Genomic DNA, 23,875 nt, shown 5'->3' with positions numbered 1-23,875 from the left:
GTCATCAAGCGAAACTTCTGAATTTGTGTCATGCTCACTGTAATTCTCTTCATCTTCCGATTGTTCTGATCCTTCTCTTTCAATTGGATTTTCATCAATTCTTTCTATGGTATTCAATTGTTCAACATCCGGTAACAACTGTCCTTCCTCCCTTTCCACACTTTGCATCAATTGCAGTAAACGTCTGTCTTCGTCATCCATCACACACAATATTACTCTAATATAATAAAATAACTTTTAAAACTGAACACCGATATTGCATAACCTAATTAAGATGAATATGTTGAGGCTGAGAAATTTATGAATAACCATTTCAGCCAATCAGTAGCTATTAGGGGAACACATGAGTATCATGCTTTTATCCCTATAAATTCAAGTGGATCTAAGATGTATGTAATAACATTCTCTGGAGATACAACACAGGAAACTGTGAGCATCCAAAAATGTTCTAAAATACAAAAAATGCCAGAAATAGATATATAACCCCTGCATATGACCAAAAATAGTTTGTAGCGTATGTGTTGGTGAAAAAAGAAGATGAAGTAAAAGTGACATTTCTGCACCCTGCTGGTCCTCTATCTAGATATATTGTGGATACCTTTGACATACTTTTTAAAGCTGATTCTACCACTCCTACAGGAAAGGTATACATACTAACATGTCATAAAAACTTCACTAATCTTCAATTCTGAATAACTTTTGTTTAAGTTGTAAGTATTAAAAATGTATTTTTAAGTACATGATTAATATAATACATTTAAGAAATCTGTCGCAGGGTGTTTTATGGAACTGATACTTATAATAACAATGAACCCATTAGCCTCCCACTTTGAAATTTTGAGAATATCACTTACAGAATAGATAAAATATTTATAGGAATTTTTTAAATTTTCAAAATGCATATTTTGAGAAAATGAATATATCATATATTGTGTTTTACATCAAAAGAAAGAGCATTTAACACTGAGTAAAATGACTCCCATCTGTCTAGCTTTTAATTGGGAAAAAAGCTATGGTGATTTCAAAATATGTTGGTTGCAGTTTTTTGGTGGATTTTGAGAAAATTTATATAGCTGTAACTGAAACCATTTTAAGTGTTTGTAGAAAAATTAGTAATTTCCATAATCTATATAAAGACTACCTTCATACCAAATGTCATCAAATTCTGAGTTGATCAAGTAAATTTTGTTATATTAGTGTGCTCATTTCATATGGAATGACCCACAATTTAAGATTATGATCAGTAACCATAACTTGATTTGTTTCAGTTGTTTTACTCATTCTTCAAGTCTTTAGTGGGGAAGGATGTTGTTGTGGAGTTGAAAAATGACCTCAGGTAAGATTGAAATACTTACTCTTACTCTTACTCCCAGGGCCATTTATATCGGAGGTGATATTTAGCCGCACCAACAAAGCTCCTCCATCTTGAACGGTCCTCTGCATCCTCCTCTGAAGCGCCCACCTTCTCCATATCAGCCTTCACCTGGTTCCACCATCTCACTTTCGGTCTCCCACGGGGTCGTCTTCCTTCTGGGTTACCGTACATTACCCTCCTCAGTTTGCATTCCTCTTCTCTTCTCAAAACATGGCCTGCCCAACGGAGTCTTCTGCACTTTATTTCTCCTATTACATCCGTACTATTGTAGAGCTCCCTGATTTCTCTATTATGTTTTCTTCTCCATACCCCTTGTTCATATGATGGCCCATAAATTTTACGTAAAATTCTATTCTCGAAAACTAGAAGCTTTTTCTCATCCTTCTTATTTAGCCTCCACGTTTCGGATCCGTACAAAAGCACTGGACATATAATTGTTTTGTATATTCTAGTTTTAGTTTTGTGAGAGAGAGATTTGGTTGAAAGTATCCTATTGCATGCATATACACATCTATTTGCTGAGTTGATCCTATTTTGTATCTCTGGTTCATCTGTGTTTTTATTTGATATTGTGACCCCAAGGTACTTAAAGTTCTCCACTTGTTCGAAAACATGCCCATCAATTTGTAGGGGTCCTCCTCTTTGATTTTGATTCCTTTTAAAGTGCATATATTTAGTTTTTGCATCATTTGTCTTCAACCCCACTTTCTCTGCCTCACTCATAAATAGTCTAGTTAGTGACCTCAAATCATCTACATTTTCTGCAAATATGACAACATCATCTGCAAAAGCTAGGATGTTTAGTTTAGCTCCAACTTCCACCCCTAAATCCCTCTCTGCTACACTCTGAAGTGCTTCTTCTATGGCAATATTAAATAAGATTGGAGAAAGACCATCTCCTTGCCTGACTCCTGAGTTTATCCCAAAAGGTACACAGTCCCGACCATTAATTCTTACTGAGCCTCTTGACTCTGTGACACTCATCTTAACTAAATTTATTAATTTTCTCAGGATGCCAAATTTATCTAGTTGTGTCCACAACTCTTTTCTGATTATGCTATCGTATGCTTTTTGAAAGTCAATAAATATGGCAAAAAATTCTTTATTATATTCCCAGTATTTAGCTAATATTTCTTTGAAAATGAAAATCTGATTTGTGGTTGATCTGCCCTTTATGAACCCTGCCTGTTCTTCCCTGATTATTTCATTTGTATAATGTTCAAGTCGGTTTAAAACAATTTTGGATAAAACTTTATATGGGATGCTGAGTAGTGAGATGCCTCTGTAGTTACCACACTCTTCTTTTTCACCCTTCTTGTGTATAGGTATTATTATTGCTTCTTGCCATTCAGCTGGCATTTCTTCTTTCTCCCAAATACGAAGTATTAGTTTCCATAGATTTTCCACTATTATTTCTCCTCCTTTCTTCAAGAATTCTGCTGTTATTTCATCCTTCCCAGGAGCTTTGTTGGTCTTTAGCGCTTTTACTGCATCCTTTACTTCTTCTATGGTTGGTGGTTCTATATTTGGTTGAACATGATAGTATTCACCAACTTGCTCTTCATCCCTAGTTTGGTCCTCTACATTTAGTAGCTCGCAAAAGTACTCTCTCCTTCTTTCTATAACTTTTGTACTTTCTGTCACCAACTCTCCATTTCTGTTTTTTACCCCATATGGGTATGGGGTAAAACCTCTTTTGAAGAATCTTATTTTCCTGTAGAAGTCCTTTGCGTTATTTGCTGTATTATCTTCCTCAGCCTTGTCAAGCAATCTATGCAGATACAGTCTTTTTTTCCGCCTCAGCAACTTCCTATTTGCTTCATTATAGCTTTCTCTATCCTCTACCCTGTTACTATTCATCCACGTTATTTTCCTTTTAACTCGGTCTTTCAGAGCTTGCTCGCATTCCTGATCAAACCATGGTTTTTTGTTTCTCTTCTTCCTACTACCACATACCTCTTCTGCTGTGTTCAGAACTACTTCCTTAAAATTAGACCATTTGGCATCTACAGTTTCATTGTTCTCCATGTCTTCCAGGGCCTTAAATCTATTCTCCAGTTTCAGTTTGAATTCATCAGCAATATTCTTAAGCTCGAGTCTACCCACTTCTATTCTTCTTTCTTGCCTTACTTCCTTTCTTCTCTGGATTGCTATTCGCTGACACACTTTGACTAAAACTAATGAGTGGTCAGTTCCACATTCCGCTCCCCTAAATGCTTTGAACATCAGTTATTCTACTTTTGTGCCTTTGGTCTGTGATCACGTGGTCAATTTGGTTTTTGTTGTTCCACCAGGTGATATCCATGTATATTTGTGTATATCTTTTCTTGGGAACATCGTGCTAACTATTTTATATTCATTTGCAATTGCAAAACTTGCCAGTCTGGTTCCATTGTCGTTTGATTCTTGGTGCAGGCTCTCTTTTCCAATAGCAGGTCTCCAGACTTCTTCTCTTCCTACTTTGGCATTTGCGTCCCCTAAAATAATCTTCATATCAAAACTTGGTAACCTACCCACCAGTTCGTCCAGAAGACCATAGAAGTTATCTTTTTCTTCCTCTTCTGCTTCTTCAGTTGGCGCGTAAAAGCTGACTAGAGATATGTTACTAAATTTTCCCCTTAACCTAATATTGCACAATCTATTATTAATTGCTTCATAATGTATCACAGCCTCCGAAATTCTCTTGTTTACAGCAACACCCACACCACCGTGGTATCTGTCATCTTCACAGCCACTATAATAAATGAAATAATCTTTGGTATTAATTCTCCCTGCCAGGGGCCACCGGGTCTCCTGAAGTGCCACAACATCCATGTTATACTTGTGCAATTCTTCTGCTAGTATGTCACTCGCCCCCTGGTGCTGCCAGTGTTCTTACATTCCATGTACCAAATCGTAATTGTTTAAAGCAAAGCCGGGTCTTTATCCGTTTATTCCGTCCAGTTTCTACTCTTTGTTGGTGATTCGTAACAACAATTTTTTATGAGGCGGGTCGTCAGCCCAACGCTCAACCCCCAACCTGGAGGACCAGGGTATCTCTCTTAGTCTGGCTCCTACCTCACGAAGACCTGTCCGGCAAGGGAGGCCCTACCAGTAGCTACGCTACCGCCAGTATAGCTCTTGAGGTCGTTGGAGCACGCAAGTCCACCCGCCACATCAAGGCGAAGATACCTTCGGATGGGAAGATTGAAATAATTCTATAAAAACTAGATTACAAATATCAACCATTTGCTGATTGTTGAAAATCTGCAAAATATGTCCAGTTCTTGTAGCTTGGGACAGCATCACATTTTTTATGGAAACATGTTTTTAACCCTGGAACTGGAAATCTTCATTATAATGTCGAACTGAATCGATTTATGAGTGGCAATTGAATGTTTTAGTGTAGTAATTTTTTTGTTCTTTTTATGGTTTTTGCATAGTGTTCTAATACCATTATTATCTCCTTATTTTCATGATAAAAATAATGTATTACATATATAGGTTTATAGTTAAAATGTATTTTTAACAAATGTTTAAATTACAAGTATAAAACATTTAAAGAATAGATTGCCATCTGAGGAAAAAATGATTGCCAGTTCTAGGGTTAAAACAATAAAGTATAAGTTTTTTTGTAGGCTTTAAAACAAGAATTAGGGTTTAAGGCTTATCAATACCAGTTTTATAGAAGTAAATTGTCCCCTTTGTGTACTTTCTCTTTGTAACAAGACACTGTTTCTGAAGGAATCTTTTGTAGTTCTTCCCATCAGTACCAATTTCCCATTCAGTCTTTGAGTACCTCCTTGGTGGGTGTCCTCCAACTCGTCTCTTAGGAAGATTGGTTTTTGTTTTCATGTATTTCCTGACTAAGTATCCTGACTTATTACATTAATTTTAAATTATTTGTGTGTCAATGTTGATTTTACAGAACTAATCTGTATTAGTTATCAAGTTTTAAGTGCCAAAACAACTTTCTGGATGAAACAATTTTGTGTTTAGTTGTCAATGGATTAAACAGCAATTCAAATAAAAGTGCATATATTTTTGGAAAAGATTGAAGTTGTGGAAAAGAACATTGTTTGTTAGTACACCTATCGTTATCAATGATTTGTTATTGAGAGTCAAGCGATGTGCTATTAGGGGCAACTTATTTCTACTTATCACATTATGGATATTTACATGTTTTGTCATGTCTGAATCAACCATACCACAGTCAATTTCCATCCTGTTCTCCTATTAAGGAACTCTCCAAACTTTAAGTAACATCACGAACTAGATCAACAACTGCAACAATTTTTTTCAAGATATATCACATAATATAACAAACTCAAGCAATTCTCTAACTAATTTTATAATTTTATAGCACTACTGATATTTATTTTTTCCACTGACAACAAGTAAATAAATGGCAGGCTGAATAAAACCTAAACAAAACAGTGACATCATAGCCAACAAGACACTATCTAGAGCACCAGCTGCTAGAAAACAGATAGAGCCAGCTATTAGGTCAAGCAGATGGGAATATTTGCTCGACACCTGCTGACAATGCGTCTGTGACGCTGACCTCAGACAACACGGCCTCTACTTACTGGCTGTCATCAGCAAATACTTAGCTTGTAGCAAATCACTACTTACAGAGTATTATCTATGTTTTAAATATCTGACATTTTTATTTATCATTTTCTACTTTTACTTAATACAGACTATTTTTACTAAGAATTTTCTATTAATACCTCTACTAAACTGACTCTGAAATGCCCACTAAATATCCATGTGGTATATGCAATATTGGAGTAAAATATTCTGGTATTAAATGCACAGGCCTATGTGCAAAATGGTACCATGCAGGATGCCAAAATATTTTAGAAAAAGATTTAAAAAAAAGGGCCACTCATGAAATTGAAAAATGGCACTGCATGGCATGCAGGATATCTGAAACACCACCATTACCAAACCGAATTGTTGACTCAGAAACACTAAATACCTCAGACACCCTACTGGAGCTAGAAATGAGTCTTATTGAAAACAACCTAATAGAAGGCTCTAACAGTCGAGAGGACGACCTCCAAATGGCTGCCAAAATAGGATCAGCATTAGTAGCTGAGAACGAATTGCTAAAATCAGAGAAACTAGCACTCCAAAGCAAACTTATCAGTATGGAGGGGAAATTGGAAGAGATGGAAAACATTGAAAGCAAATATTTGACAAAAATTGAAAATCTTCTACAGTTAAATTCAGATATTCAAGCCCAACTTGAAAACGAGAAGAAACTGCGCATAGAAATCCAGAATTCATCTGAGGATAACGACCTTAAACTGGGTCAAATGATTGATAACTATGCAAAACAAATAGTAGAACTAGAAAAAAGCAACTCCATACTGCAAGAAAAAATTCAAAACACAGAAATAACAGCTGTAGTATGCAAGAGCTCATATTCACAGACTTCTCCTATGGGGGATGCCCAAATATATGAGACTAATCAAACCGCTGTACTATTGGAAATATCAAAAATGAACTCAAAGCTTGACCAAATGGAGCTATCTATTAAGACCATGGCTTCAAGTGCATTTTGCCAAAACATAAATGACACTCTCGCAGGAGTCAGTCAAACCTGTAGCAAATTACTTACTTTATCTACAAAGACAACAAATGCAGCTTCCTCTATTGACTTACCTATAACACATGTCAGCCCAACTACAACGCCAGGAGTCAGCCAAACCTGCAGAAAAAAACTGAACAATACCCTGACTACATCACCAACAGAAAAAAAATCCATCCCCAACCTCAGGAGTCAGTCAAACCTGCAACCAAAAACTGTTTATACCTGCAAGGACAACAAAGGCAAAGCCCACTATTGCCTTACCCATGACAGATGCAAGCCTAACTACAACGCCAGGAGTCAGCCAAACCTGCAGAAAAAAACTGAACAATACCCTGACTACATCACCAACAGAAAAAAATCCATCCCCAACCTCAGGAGTCAGTCAAACCTGCAACCAAAAACTGTTTATACCTGCAAGGACAACAAAGGCAGAGCCCACTATTGCCTTAACCATGACAGATGCAAGCCTAACTACAATGCCAGGAGTCAGTCAAACCTGCAGTAAAAAACTGAAGCATACATTGACTACACCACGGACAAAACAAAACCTTTCAGTAACAACAGGAATGAGCAAAAAACGGACTATAAAGACTAATCAGTTTAGTGTCTCCCTTCAAGTGGCAAAAGCTGCTGAAAAATCCAACATCCAGCAATCCCAACTACCTACAAACACTAATAGAATTTCACAAAGTGAAGCCACTCAAACTTCAACTCCCATAACTGTACCGGAATCTCAGCCAGAACCACATGAACATTTTTTAGTCCACACCTACCAGAAGCAGACCAAATTCAAAACCAGATACTTCATAAACTCAAACCTCAAAAAAGCCCCAGAAAAAATCTAATTATAATGCATCAAAACATTCGTGGACTTGATAAAAAGATTGATAGGCTAAACCACCTTCTAAGCAATAAAAATCCCAATATCTTGGTGCTTACCGAACATGGCCTCAAAAGCAAAGAATTAGAGAGTACTAAACTCGAAGGATACTCTTTAATAGCAAACTTTAGCAGAGAAGACCATAAGCTGGGAGGTGTAGCTATTTATGCAGAGGACACTCTAGCAGACAGCACCAAAGAAACCGCTATATCCCACCTATGTCAAGAGTTCTGCTGTGAAGCGGCTATGGTGTCGGTAGAATCAATTGACAGAAACATACACATCCTGGGAGTATACCGGTCACCCAGAGAAAATACAAGGGCTAGTATAAATGTTCTGTCAAACATCCTAGACTATACACAAGCACACAATAAACACCTAGTGTTGATCGGAGATATTAACATAGACAGGATGAAAAAAACCATAGACAACACAATCTTAGAAACTGAACTGCACACACACAACATCAAAAGATTGCCCTTACTTGCCACCCGCATTACTCATGACACAGCCACCTCAATTGACTGTATATGCACCAACATACCTGAGTATAACATTGACACAGTCATTCTACAAACAGGACTTTCTGATCATACTGCTCAGATATGTCAGATAAACGGCTATGAAATAAACACTCTGCCGCAAACTTCCTTCAAAAGACAATTCAGTCCAACCAACCTAGATAACTTGAAATCTCTTCTGATGAACAAAAAATGGGATACTATCAATCTTGCCCCTGATGCTGACTCAGCTTACGATATTTTTCTGGAAGTCTTGAAATTATCCCTTGACATTGCTTGCCCCAAGAAGAAAAGCAACAGGAAAACAAACCAAAAAACTTTGTGCTATGACAATGAGACAAAATACCTCAAGGATATTTTCTTAAAGGCACTTTACAAATATGAAATGACAGGAAATATCCAAGATAAAGCAGTTATGGTGGAAAGGAAAAAAAATTATGACAACAAACTTAGAACCCTACGACAAAATGCAAACTCACACTTCATTGAGTCAGCTGCAAACAAAACCAAGGCCATATGGACAGTCATTAACCATGAAAGAAAAGGACAACACAAAATCCCATCTCAATCCAGTATTATAATAAATGACAAAGTCGTGAATAACCCATCTGAAGTTGCAGAACATTTTAACATTTTCTTCTCTCAAGTTGCTGAAACGACACTGAAACTTAGCAACCAGAAAACAGTTGGAAATCAGGATAAAAATGAAAATGACCAGTCTATAGTAGACAACTGCCAAACTGTTTTTAACTTAGGCCCCACAAATTTCAGAGAAGTAAGAGCTGCCATCTATTCCCTTAAATCAAAACCATCCAGTGGAATGGATGAATATTCAGCTAAAATTGTAAAGTATTGTGCTGATGAGCTTATACCACCTCTAGTCAGCATAATAAACAAATCTTTTAGACTTGGCCAATTTCCTACTGCATTAAAACAATCTAAAGTGTATCCAAAACATAAAAAAGGACCAACCACTGAAGTTCAAAATTACCGTCCTATTTCACTTCTTTCAACATTTTCAAAAATAATAGAAAAAGTAGTACTCAATAGACTTATGACCTACCTAGAGCAGCATAACATAGTTACTAACTGCCAACATGGATTTCTTAAAGGTAAATCAACAGCATCAGCTATCATCAGCTTAGTAGAATACATAATTGACCAAATAGACAAAGGAAAGTACATCTCTGCTCTCCTCCTTGACTATAGCAAAGCTTTTGACTGTTTAGGACATGACCTCATATCAGAAAAACTTAAATCTCTTGGCATTACTGGCATAGCAAACAACTGGTTTATGAGCTATCTGTCAGGGCGAACACAGGTAGTTGAAATACAGAACATTACACTTGGCCATAAAAACACCTACCAGTCAAACCCACAACCAGTCACACGTGGAGTGCCACAAGGATCAGTCCTGGGCCCAGTCATCTTTGTCTTATTTGTCAATGACTTCCCAGCATACATCCAAGATCACAATACCAACTGTGTAATGTATGCTGATGACACAACACTCTTAATAAAGGATGACACTGCAGAAGGAGTACATACAACCGCCTGCAACTCCCTCTGCAAAGCACTGACATACTGCAGGAAAAATGACCTGGCTGTAAATCCATCAAAAACCATACAGATTAACTTTAGTAAAAGAAAAGACTACATTCCAAAAATACCTGACGTAGAAATTGAAAACCATGTTAAATTCCTTGGAATCATTCTGGATGGAAATCTCGGCTGGACAGAGCATGTGGATGGCCTTTGCAAAAAAATCAGCATAGGTATTTATGCTGTTCGGCGCATAAAATGGATTGGAAACCTAGAAAATGCCAAAACAGCCTACTATTCATTAGTAGAAACCCATATGAGGTATGGGATTGCTGTATGGGGCGGATCCTCTGTCGGAAACCTCAACAAGGTGCTTGTCCTGCAGAAAAAAGCCATTAGAATCCTCGCTGACCTTGAACATCAACAAAGCTGCAGACAAGCCTTCCAAACCCTCGGCATAATGACCGTCACTGCTCTATACATCCAAGAAGTAATTCTACATGTGCACAGCCTGGGTCTTCAAACAGGGAAAGATATCCATTCATACAACACTCGCCATGCAGCCAACTACGTTCTGCCTCCACATCGCACAGCAATTTATGGAGAAAAACCATCTTATATCGGCCGGAAGTTGTGGAACGCTCTCCCAGAAACAATGAGAAGATTGAAGAGGAGTGCCCTACAAGGAAAACTGCATGACATCCTAGTAAATCAACCATTTTATTCACTGGACGAGTTCTTCAACGCCTGCAATGAAACATGGAGATTTCAAAATGTACCTTGAAACTGAAACACAAATGTATAAACATTCATCATCCATATTTATGTAATAATATTATGTGACTCTATAACTGTTCTTAATGAATATGTAAATAAAGAAGTTTGTCTATTGTCTATTGTCTATTTACTATTTCTGTTTTCTGTTCTGTCTTTGTGAGCTTCTAATCACATTTTTGTCCTCTTCCTATTTCTTTTGTCATGTTTAAAGATGTTTACTTTGCTATGAATCTGCATGTGTTGTTGGGTTTCTTCAACTAGCAGTATCCAAGGCGGTGGATTGGGAGAAATGGCTCTGTCCACTGGCCTAAGAGATCCCCTTCGGATTAAGTGTAGAAGACACCAGTAAATATTGTAGAACATTAGCAGCAGAAGTACTAAAAATTGTTTTAAAATTGACTTGTAGACAGTCAAAGTTAGGAAGAGCTTTGCTTTATATTGATGCACATGCTTATAAAATTTCAGTTTTGTGCAAGAAAAATAAATTTTTAATATGAAATGACTAAAAAACCCATATTAGAGCAATGTATTTCTTTATTTATATGAGATATTAATTAGGAAAATATTGTGCTTTATTTAAGAAATGTGCACTTTTATTTTCTATATTAGTCTTATAAATGCAAATATATATTATATTTTAATCTGTTTGATGTGTATTATTGATAGAATAAAATATCTGTTGCAGTATATGTGGCACTCTTCACTCAGTTGACCAATACCTGAACATCAAGCTGACAGATATCAGTGTCACTGACCCGGACAAATATCCTCACATGGTAATCTGATTAAAACATACTAATCACGGTATAGAAATTTCGTTGTTTTACTAGTCTTAAAGAGAACTTGTCTTTATTGGTTTTTGTACTAGTAAAATAATTTAGAATACTGAATACAAAAAAATCAAATTTTGAAAGGGAGCAAAATGTTTCTTTATCTGAGAGATTAGTCCACCTTGAAGCACTTAGTACACTACACTTAGTCCTGACAGACCTTGAAGTCTCTCTTGGTTAACGCTCAAATCTGAAGCTTCTACAAGAGCATATTATATTTGTGGTTTCCTGTTCTCTGTCTTCCTTTGGGCTCAGGAAGTAATACCCTAGACAATTTTCTTTTACTGGCTGAGTATTAGTAAACCCTACCACTCAAGAGGGTGGACAAATTTTATTTCTGTCTGTCTTTTCACACTATATCTCGAAAACGAACAGACCTCTAGACTTGAAATTTTGCATGAAGATTAATTTCTTTATAAGGAACATCAAGGTCGATGATAGTACATGTTGCCCCATAGGATTTGGCTGAGTGTTAGCAAATATATCTACATTGGTCTTATTGAAAACCAAAACATTGGTGGATTGGTTGGTAAGGCGTTTGTTGCATTCTGTTAGGGCCATTATTTGGCATATTCTGTTGTATCAGTTTATTTGTATATAGACAAGATAGTAACACAAGTAGCCTCACTTGGAAATATCAGCAAGACATCTCGAGAAAGATTTCACCTGTAGATTTTAAATTTTACATGAAACTTTAATTCTACACAGAGAAGTATGAGATTTATGATGGTGCACGTGCATGTCCATCCATATGATTTGGCTAAGTGTCATTGAAGTCTATCACTTGGGTAGGCTGGTGCAGTATCTCTTTTGTTTGCCGGATTGGGATATAAACTTTTATTATATGTCTGCCTCTTTTCTGTCTCAAGAATGAAATGAGCTAGAGACTTGAAATTTAGAATGCAGCATCATCCACTCCCTGTTACGTGACACATGGTGTGGCGTACACTTATTTTGTTATACAAATAACTGGACAGTTCTGTCTTGTTTATTTCAAAGTTCTTCTGCTTCTCCACTGAATCTGCATTTATCAGTCTGGCATAACCTCATCTTCATTAGATGTTTACAATGAGGGCTGTGCCCTGTACCAGTTGTATATCTGCCTTAGTTGCCTGGTTCATACAAAGCATAAAGAATATAAGTGAACATCAAAAACACTATGAAAACATAGTAAACAAATTAACTGTCAAATAAAACACTGAAGTGAATCAACTATTCTGTACCGATCTAAAATCTAACATCCTCCTTTTTATTAGGGAAACTACCATTGATGATCTTTGCGCACTCGTTCCAAACACCACAGTGATTCTTTCTCCTTCTCATTAGTGTCACAGGGACCTGTTTTATTTAATTTATTGGGTCAAAAACCATAGGAAACGATTAAATGTGCCCCTTAATCTACCTTGCCAGAATTTCTGGAAACCTTGTTTTAATGGGAGCTATAATTCAGGCGAAATCTTTCGCTAGCTGTAATGAAGCATTTCCAGATCCATGTTTATACAAACTTTTTCAATATTTTTACAAATAGAATGAGCTCCCACAGTTTCTACATATGAATCACCCTGTGAACCTCATCAAAAGGTAGTATCAACAACTAGGTAAAACTTGAATAGGAGATACCGTATTTCAAATCACAACCGATTTGGGCAATTACAGTATTATCAATTAGTGATTGCAGCTGAGGAGCCTTGCACGCATGCACTCCCACATTCACGGGTGCCGAGCCGTTTCGTACCAGATTATTCAGTGACATCTTAGATCAAAATTCATGGTCTAAAGCCCCAGAACTGTATTAACAACTAAAGTTTGGTACTATACCTTGTCAAACAGTTCCAAAATGTTGTAGATCTCAACTACATATTTCAGAACTATTGTTCAATTATCAGGTGGTTAAAGACAAAAAAAGTTAAAAGTGTGAGAATATTATTAAAAATACAGTGCAAACTAAATTGAAGTTTCTCGTTTAAAATATTACAGTTAAATCTTGATGTTTGATATGTTTATATATTTCATATCCTTTGAGATTTTCAAATTTATGGCCTTTCTTACATTTATGTAAAGTAACTAAATTGTCATTAATTTCCCCTGTGTTATGACTGTTGCCAATAAGATGCTGGGCAAAAGATTTTGTTTATTTAACTGCGGGTTGGGACATTGTTCCTAAAATCCCAGTTTTGAAAACCTGCCCAGTTTGTCCGATGTATGGACTATGTATGATGTATGTATGTCCATGTCTGATGTATGCACTATCTATCTGATGATGCCGATAGTTCTGAAACATATAATAGACATCTACAACATTTTGGGACATCTTAGGCTTAAAAAGAGCTATACTCTCTGACAATTTTAGTGCATTATACGTTGTTTAGTATCATCTTTCTTGTATATATATATATATTAATCACTTTTGGATAAAATTACAAATAACAAAAGTCAGGGTTTGAATGGGGAAGTACACTAGGTAACTAGTAGGGCAGAAATGCGGCTGGTCATAATCCCCTACACTTATGTTTGTGCGTGTGTGTGTGTGTATGTTTGGAGTCTGCACGTTGATGTAAAAATACCTGGGGCCCAGACGCCGTCACTATTTTCTAACACTATAGATTTTTTATTTGAATGTGATCCACATCAAATGGGACTACAAACATTGGGCTGATCTGACAAGATTCAGAATCAGATTTACCATATTTTTTTGGTGAAGGCCAGCATTTGAATATGGGTTTTGGTTTTGGTTGTACTTGTTGACACTGAGACAAGGCTTTGGAACATTTTTTATGTTATGATCCATTTGAAATCACCGACAATGCCATCTCGCCATTTGCTTCATATAAACAATACCCCAGTGAGTGGGTAACCATCGAAGAACAGATTGTTTAAGCTTTCATGGAATTACAACACAAGGATGCTCACATTGAGTATGTCAGATTGCATAGTAGGACCATATCTAAGGTCGAAATATGGTTCATTATCATTTCTTGGAGAAGAATCTGTACACCCATGTGCCACATAGAAAAATACATATTGAAAAATGGGATCCTAATTTTTTTTTTCCGCTATGCGCTTATAACTTAACACAAAGGTAGAAACATTATCAATATAGTTCTACTGTACTCATGTTCAAATAAATAAATTATGAATTATTATTGTAATCCAACTGAAACGCTTTTCTAAGTGGTCAAATATCAAATCAATGCCACAAGGGAGATGTATAAAGCATCAACATTTTTATGCTTATCATTTATTTTGTAACAGATGGAAAGGTAGCTCATTGAGGTGATTGTCCATCTCTGAAATATGGATAGTCTATAAACAAGTTTATGCTTATCAGAATGAAAAAGTGACACTGAATGTTCATGATTCATAATTACTTTAAAGAGATGGAAAAGTCCAAGGAAGTATTGAAGTGACTTCTTGACCCCAAATATTATAGACAGAGGTTCCTGTTCAATCTGGCTATACACTTTCTCAGCATTGTTAAGAGTCTAAGAAACAAGTACTATTAATAGGACCCTCTGAACCATCTGGATATCTTCATGAGTGCACAGCACCCTTTCCACAGGAAGAATCAAGAATATATTTTCTATTAAGTAAGCAAGTTACAATAGGCGTCTTCACACATAAAACAAAGTTAGATTACAAGATCCACCATATCACAGACTGTATACTCTTCAGCTGTATAAAATGCCTTACTCTTAAGCCACTTTGCTACATATATTTTCCTTGGAAATTATATAACAGAAATTGGCAGTTTATTGTATATCAAAATCTGTTGATATTTAAAACCATTCAAATATTTATTCAATCTAATACTAGGTTTAATAAGGTTTTGTTTTTGTTACCTCTAAATACATATTTCATTATTATAATGACTGAAAAACACCAAAATATACTATAATAAGCAATATATAAGCATAATAAGCTTCCTGGTTCACACAATCCTTTAGTTTCCAAGATAACATACTCTAGACGACTTTTTACATAGATAATTTACGTGTTCATCCTAACATAGTCCTGGAGGGTATGTAAATGTCTTTCAACAAGACTTACATCAACAAGTGACATATTGGGATAACCCTTAATCATTTCTTTCAAGGCTTTATTTGGGGTTTTCACTTCCCTATTTACACAAGACCAATATGGAAAGTCGTATCTGTTTGGTATATCAATAATAATAACTTTATTATTAAAAACTGTACTAAGAATTTATTTAATACAACTTAGTACTTTTTGGAATTCATTTGCAGCCATATCATTTGTTTTACAAAAGATAACTAGAACATCTACTTTGTTTTTAATTTCACCTGATATATGTTCTTTATTTAGTATATGCTTAATCCTACCTCAAGAAGATCCCACACTTTCATAAGTTTTATTAAGATGCCACATCGAATTTTTTCTATGGCTGCTGGAACATAACAACATTTAATGATTATAAGAATTCTGTATCACAGTTTGTTTTATTGATTTATTAGGCCTAAATAAATTTCTTTGGATTTTTTATTGAAATAGGTGTATGTTTCAGTTTGTACACTATTTTTGCCTTCTAATCTTTTTTCATTATCCTGCAATGGTTGAAAGAAATTCTTTGTTTGCAGTGCCAACTGGTTAGGTAAGCTATGTGTTGATTTATTGTTAACATGAGATTACAGCTGGAAATCAGTATTAATACAGTTTAATTTAAATATTTCTTCCTCTTCAGAACCAGTTTTTTTTTTTAATTAAAACTTTGATTTCTAGCTTATGTTATCTTATCATTGAGAACTTTTTAACTGTTTTTTGCTTTTATACTTCAGTTAAGAGTGTTAATTTCACAATTTAGATCTACTTCCACGTTCTCCTCCTTGCAGTTGGAGCTGCCTGTACTTATACTATCATCATATGTTAAACTCACTTCAGTTTCTTTGCAATTGTCATAGTACCAGCTTACTTTGTTCTCATTTAAAGAATAAACTGAGTGATAATAAAGTGTACATTTCGAGTGAAACCAATGTTGGTTTTCTTTTTTACATAAGACAACCTGACTATTTTTGGTTACATTTTTGCAGCAGTATCCACATGGATGTTTAATCATTAGTTTTTTTATTATTCTTTGATTTTACCATGCTTTAAAATCTATCAATAATAAAACAATCAAATAACAAATAAAAATGTTTCGAGTATGTAATACAAATTAATGTTTAGTATTTATTCATTAGTAATATATGATAAATTTGTAAAAGGTATTTTATTTAATAAAATAGTGTCTATAAGTTGACAAAAAGTTGTCACTAGTTTAATTTGAACCGCGGATAGCCACAACTAGTTATCCACACTCTGATGCTCTAATCACTGAGCTAACAACAGGTACCAGTGGTAACATATATCACTACAACTATCACCAGTCACTTTACTTCAATATGTCCTTACTGGTTGTTAGAACTGGCCATTATAATAGAATAGAACAGAATAACTTTATTGATCTCAAGGACATAAACATGCATCAGATCTTGTCAGTCATAAAACAACTATAATAAAGATAAACAACATAAAACAATAGTGCATTTCATAGCATGCAAAGCAAGTAAAAAAATACAAGCAAATAATATATAAAATAACAACAATGTTTGTGCAAAACAAATCAAACTTTACAAGCATTAAAACATATCTAAAAAAGAGGATATTGACACAAAGTCTACATCTGCAACATTTGATTCATAAAACTCGCACAACCTATAGAACGGATTTGCAACCAACCAGGCATGCATTATTTTCTTAAATCTTATAAAACTAACATGCTGACCACTCTGAGACAAACAGTTAAAAAGCTTTATACTTACAACCTCATGAGCATTTAGTACTTTAGAGAGCCTGGTGAAATGTCTAGCAATTTGGCTACTGTTTCTTGTGTTATGTTTATGTACATTACTGTTTAGTGTGGTGTAGGGCAGGTTTTTCTTTACATGCTGCAAGCAGAGAAAAATAAACATATTAACGATAGTCAGAATACCCTCTTGGATAAATAGTGGTCTGCAGTGAGATCTGAAATCAGCCTTTGCAATAATTCTGATAGCTTTCTTTTGTAATAACAAAATACTGTTTACTGTACAAGAATTTCCCCACAAAAGCAAACCATATGAGAAGATACTTTGAAATAAAGCGTGATATACCATTTTTAAATGGTCTTTAGAAACCAACGGTCTTAAATGTCTTAACAAAAATACAACTCTACTTAATTTTTTTAGAACATGCTCTACATGCACATGCCAGGATAACTTGGGATCCAAAAAAATCCCAAGCAGCTTCACAACTTTGAGTAAAATCACATTTCCTATCATTTGCCTTTAGAGTAAATAAAATACGCTGGGTCTTGTCATGATTTAGATAAAACAAATTTGCTCTATACCAAGCACCAGCCTGCTCAATTAAATTAGGAACAGTTACATCAGTTCTAGAAGTCAAAAGAGTGACATCATCCGCAAAAATTATAGTTTTACAGTTAATGTTTTTGTCAAGATCATTTATCATAACAAGAAACAATAGTGGACCCAATACCGACCCCTGTGGTACACTAAAGGGTACCTCAGCATAATCTGAGAAACTGCCTTTTGAATAAACTTTTTGAAGCCGATTGCTGAGGTAAGAGTTAAACAGTGAATTTTCACCGCCAATTATACCATAGTGTTCAAGCTTTTTCAGCAGAATATCCCGGTCAACGCAGTCCAAGGCCTTAGAAAGGTCGCAAAGCACCGCACTGGTGTCATATCCTCTCTCAAAACTGTAGAGCACATGGGACACCAAATCCTCGACCGCGTCCACCGTGGACAGTCCAGATCTAAAACCATATTGACTATTGGTAAATAACTTACTGTGGTCAAAAAAAGTACTTAACTGCAGTTTCATTACCGATTCGTAGACTTTAGCAAAAATAGGTACCAGAGAGATCGTTCTATAGTTACTGACCTCATCCTTATCACCTTTTGGCACTACTTTAGAAACTTTAAGCTTGGATGGGAAAGTACCTTCAAGTAGACTGGCATTTATGCATAAGGCTAAAGGAAAAGAAATTACATCAATTACATTCTTAAGTACTACAGAAGAAATACCATATATATCACAGCTTCTCTTTGGTTTCATTTTGGCTACTATATTACATATGTCCATAGAAGAGACAGTACTCCATTTGAAGGAAATCTGAGGGGTTGCGACTTGCACGAGATCGGCTTCCGCAGTATCCACTTGAGGGATACTCTGCCTCACATTATTTACGGCCTCCAAAAAGAAGTTGGCAAAAACATCGGCAGCTGGAATATCGTGATAGACACTGTTTGAGCCCAGCTCGCTCTTCACAACCTGCCAAGCAGCTCTAAATATGTTGTCTGAGTTGAGAATAAAGTTGAATAATAACTACTTTTCTTAGCTTCAACTATTTCAGCTCTATAAAGCTTTTTGGCTTTTATGTAGACCTTTCTGTCAGAGAGCAGACCAGTAGTACAAGATCGTCTGAAGGAGCTCATAAGCTCATCTTTCAATGCGGCCAATTCTGTTGTATACCATCGATGACATTTAGTTTTAGGGATGTTAACGGTACTTTTCTTATGTTTTACAGGCAAAAAGATATTTAACCAGTAAATGAATATGTCATTAAATTTATTAAACATATCTTCACAGCTAAGGCCACCCAACAAAAAAGCCCAATCGAAGCCGTTCAAACACTGTTTAAAATCCATGACCTTCAAAGATGGAAGAGGTCGAAAGCTAATTTCATCAAGACCCTCATTAGTGTCTGGTTTGATTTTACACAAAATAGACCGTTCAATACTAAAAAAATAATAGTCCGATATTTGGTAATCATGAACTTTCACCATATAATCAGAGTTTACAATGTTAGTGACAATATAGTCAATACAGGCTAGGTCTCTTGTTGGTTTGAAATTTGTGCAATAGAGCCCAGCTGTTCTTAACAAATTGTGGAGTCCAAGAGTATTTTGTTCATTTTCACAAGCTTCAATGTTAAAATCTCCACACAGAACAATACTACACTTAAATTTTTGCAAATATTCCAAAAATAAATCAAGTTGGTCTAAGAATATTCCAACATTACTACCGCTGGGTATACAACGATAAATTACAATAACCTTAGTAGTAAAAAGTCTAATGGCACATACCTCAAAATTCATTTCTATGCAAAAAGTGCTAACACCGAGTTCATAATACTCCAAGACATCTTGCACGTAGATAGCAGCACCACCATGCATTCTCTGCGGCCTACAATAGATTGAGGCCAGCTTGAAACCAGTTAGAGGGTACAAGTAACAATTGTCCTGGGATAGCCAGTGTTCATTAACACACAAAACATTTATATTTTCCAAACTGGTAACAACTTCTAAATCAGTCAATTTGTTTGTAATGCATTGTACATTACCATATAATATCTTCAGGCTGTTTAAGGAAACACGACTAGGTAGACCTACATGGTCCACTTCCCCAGATTCGGTTAGGTTAGTCAAAGGGCTAAGTCCTAACTGTTGCCTTTCAGTACATTCGAAGGGCCTAAAAAAACTCGGGTCTTAACATAATTATTAACTCTACGATGGTGAAACTCTTTGATTAGGGTTTCCTTCAGGCCAGAACTCCTCATTCAAAACCAACTCCAGATCACAATCACGGAGACCTATTTTGAAAGACTTATAGGTATCATACTTGGTCTTAAGCAGTTCACAAATAGCGTCCTCAACACCATTGTCACTCAAATACCGTTTCAAATGTTCAGTTGTAACTTCTGGGGTGAATCTTGACACGAACACTCAAGACTTCCTTTCAGTTGGATACCTAACTACAGTTTTCAGGTTGTTATCGCCTTCACTGAGCCCTAGCCTTAATACCAATAAGAGGTGCAGCAGTTTGTCTTACTTGTTTCTTAGTAGGCTTAAAAGTGTTTGTGTTTAATGCACTAGATTTTGATGCCACAACAGAAGAATAAGTTGGGCGTTTAGCTTCACACACCTTGTCCAAAGATTTGGATGTAGATGAAGGTCTAGGCCTACTGATATCCATGTCTTGGTAGCTTTCGTTAGATCCATTTGTTACGTTAAGATTTATATCCTCATTCACAGTTACCATTCTATCTGTGGGTTGCTCTAAATCGATAGTCACATAGTTTGACAAGCGATTGTTTTTAACGATATGGTCACCTAACCTCTCATTTTGACTAACGACACAGTCAAGTTTATTATTTATATCAATATTGTCTTTGGCAAGTCCACTTACAATACTGAACAACTTACTAATTAAACTGTGTACATTGATTAGATCATGAACTTGATTAACGTTATGAAACAATTCATCCAACTTACCATAGCAGAGAACACAAAACCAGTGAATACACTTAAGCTCTCCGATTTGGAAATATTCCTTGTCTCCAATGTCTACACAAGATGCATGATGCCATTTTTGACAAAATCCTTCACATTGTAACGCTTTTTCATCATCATCGACCTTAATATTACAATTTGGATACAATTCAGATGAGTCAACTGACGACGCCATAACCTCACTTTCAAACTTGTTTGGTTGGATCTTGTTTATTTTAAATTAAAATATTAAAATATTACTACCTAAGTATTTTACTTTTTAGAATTTTCAAATAGAAAATTAAATTTAAAATTAAATTTTTTATAAATCAAAATGTAACAGTAATATTCAACCTTCTCACCAACAAAGTTGTACACATTCCATATTCCGTCCCGATATCTTGGTTGATCTTGAGACATTACCTAACATGAGCCATGTACACTGCAACTGCCAAGGATAGTACTTGTATTGTTATTGAATTGTAAATGTATTTGTTCTTCGTAAAATGTTTCTTGATAGTATATTTTAATTTATACACTTTATAATTTGCAGGATATATAAATGTCTTTTACAGTAATAGCACTTGTTACATCTAAAGTTTGTAACTACTGACTATGTTTCTTTCCAAACAGACTACTTAAAAACTCAAAATGGTACTTTAAACTGCTGCAGTTCAACACACAATGTTTCATAAACAATTCTTAGTAGACGAGGAAGCATCTGTAGCTAATATGGTAGAAAAATCGTTACGAGACACAAGTCTTGTTGCATTAACATGTAATTTCTTTAATTTATGAAAAGTAGACTCTTGTTCACTCTCCACTTAAATAAAATTACACGTTATTTTGCCGAAATCTGTTTAAAGGTACAGCAATTGCTACTATGAGGAATGAGGAATGAACCTATGTTGGTATGTAATTTTTCCTGAAACATCAGAAGTTCAGCTAAATTCTTTCGTTTAGGTAAAGATTTCCATGCTTTAACCTTGAATTCAGATTGACGAACACAGTGGTGTTCGGTATTACTATATCCGAAAGTGTTTGGATATAGTAATAACCAAGTATTCAATATCTTCCTACAAAAAGCATATTTCTTCAGATTACATCAAAGACCATTTTCTTGTAGTCGAGTAAACAGTTGGTAAAAATAATGTAAATGTTCATTTGTATTACTCCTTGTACCAAATAATGTCAAGATAATTATCACAGTCTGAAATTCTACACCTAGTCTGTTCTAGGAAAGATTGAAATATCACTGGAGCATTAGAGACACCATAAGGCAAACATTGTTATTGAAAGATTCCATATAGAGTATAGATAACTAACAGCATTTTGCTTCATCATCAAATTCTAGCTGTAGGTAGGCATCCAGAAGCTCCACTTTGGGAAACCTCTTTTTCTATAAAGGTCTTCAAATTGCAGTGTAAAGTACCGCTCAAAATCAATGCGAGGATTAATTGTAATCTTGAAATCATTTCATAAGTGAACTTTAGAATTAGGTTTAGGACTTATGTAATTGTCCTCTCAGCTTGTGGACCTGCTATGGTGTTCTCTGTGTCAGGTTAAAGGTTTATGACCATATATTGTTCCTTAGCTCGCCAGGCCACTCTTCATGGTCCTCACTGTTTTTCCATTGAGATCGTTAGGCCACTATGTGTTTTCCACTGTATTGCGCAGTAATACAATTCAAACCTAGCTGGAAAGTGCTGCAATCTCTCGGTCACATAATGATATGAAATGTCTCAATGTTATAAGTTTTCCCCATGTGATTTTATAAGCAGTCCCTACGTAATGTTCACAGGGATTTTCCATGTGATATAAGCTGTTCCCAACCACATGATTTGTTATAGGCATATAATCGGGATTGGTCTTCAAGTCTTTGTAGGCTATATAATGGTTTAAACTTTTCTGAACTAATAATAATAATGTAATTTTGTTGTGTGACAGCTGTCAGTGAAGAACTGTTTTATCCGTGGGTCTGTGGTGCGCTATGTCCAGCTGCCAGCAGACGAGGTGGACACTCAGCTGCTACAAGATGCTGCCAGGAAAGAAGCTGCAGTCACCACTAGATAGATCTAAATATAACATAATTTAAGCTTTGTGAATATCTCTTCATTTATTATATAATTTTGTTTTATATAAAAACTTACAACTTGGTACGATTTACTTATTTTTATGCATCTAACCTGTCTGAACCAACAGTTTTCCTTCTTTTAGAAATTTAAAGATAAATTTAAATATTACAGAACTAGTTAGTTATCTAAAATGGCTTTCACTTTCTTAACAGCCTTTGTAGAATTGTGTATGAAAATATCCAATTTTAATTATTTATTTTTAACACTTTCAAGACAACCCTATTTCGGGGTATAGCACCTGATATACCAAACTTAGAAATTTTAGCCTACTGTCTTCATTTATCATTATAATTACGGAATATAATCACTTTTATGGGAAAAAACTATTTTTTTTTTACATAAAAAGTGCTATGATGCCACCTTGTAATTGTTACTAATGGTGTTGACATGCATCATACTTACCAAATATTTGCGTTTAAACTCTTGATATAGTATGTAATACCATTTATGTAGCAATAATAATAAATATCATAATTTTTAAACGTAAAACCTTATTTTTTTCATAAAATAGTTATGATGTCAAAGTGGTATAACTGGTAAAAATGGTGAGTGTAGTATCTCAAATAGATTTAGGAATGGTTGTGAAAATTATAATTCTCAGGAAATGTTTCACGTATGCAGATATTCATTGTGTATAATATAAATATTGTTTTTTTTATATATTGCTTAAAAATATTTGCGTAAGTCATTGATTGTTGACTGAAAACCTTACCGATAATAGATTATTGGGATGAATTAAAGACACATTGCTACAATTGCATAACATGCAAGACTACAGTTTTTGAATGATCAACACTGCCAAGGTCAAAATCATTGACTCCGGCATACACAGCAAAATTTATGATGCCTATTTGGTTCCGTCAGTACGTATATCTTGATACCACACTTGTGTCTTTTGTTCTTGA

General features: G+C 35.3%; 1 protein-coding gene across 1 annotated transcript; it reads left to right on the top strand.

Moving 5' to 3' along the window:
• Nucleotides 1-1,253: 1,253 nt before the first annotated feature.
• On the top strand, nucleotides 1,254-22,997 carry LOC124372740 (U6 snRNA-associated Sm-like protein LSm2; the record flags this gene model as incomplete). Its single annotated transcript, XM_046831151.1, has 3 exons — nucleotides 1,254-1,336; nucleotides 11,362-11,452; nucleotides 22,783-22,997. Coding segments are annotated over 3 exons (300 nt in total), but the record flags the coding sequence as incomplete, so codon positions are not given.
• Nucleotides 22,998-23,875: the final 878 nt, after the last annotated feature.

The sequence above is a fragment of the Homalodisca vitripennis genome, unplaced genomic scaffold (genome assembly GCF_021130785.1).
Source record: "Homalodisca vitripennis isolate AUS2020 unplaced genomic scaffold, UT_GWSS_2.1 ScUCBcl_3926;HRSCAF=9751, whole genome shotgun sequence".
NCBI classification, from domain to species: Eukaryota; Metazoa; Arthropoda; class Insecta; order Hemiptera; family Cicadellidae; genus Homalodisca; species Homalodisca vitripennis.
This window is presented reverse-complemented; position numbering and strand designations above follow the sequence as displayed.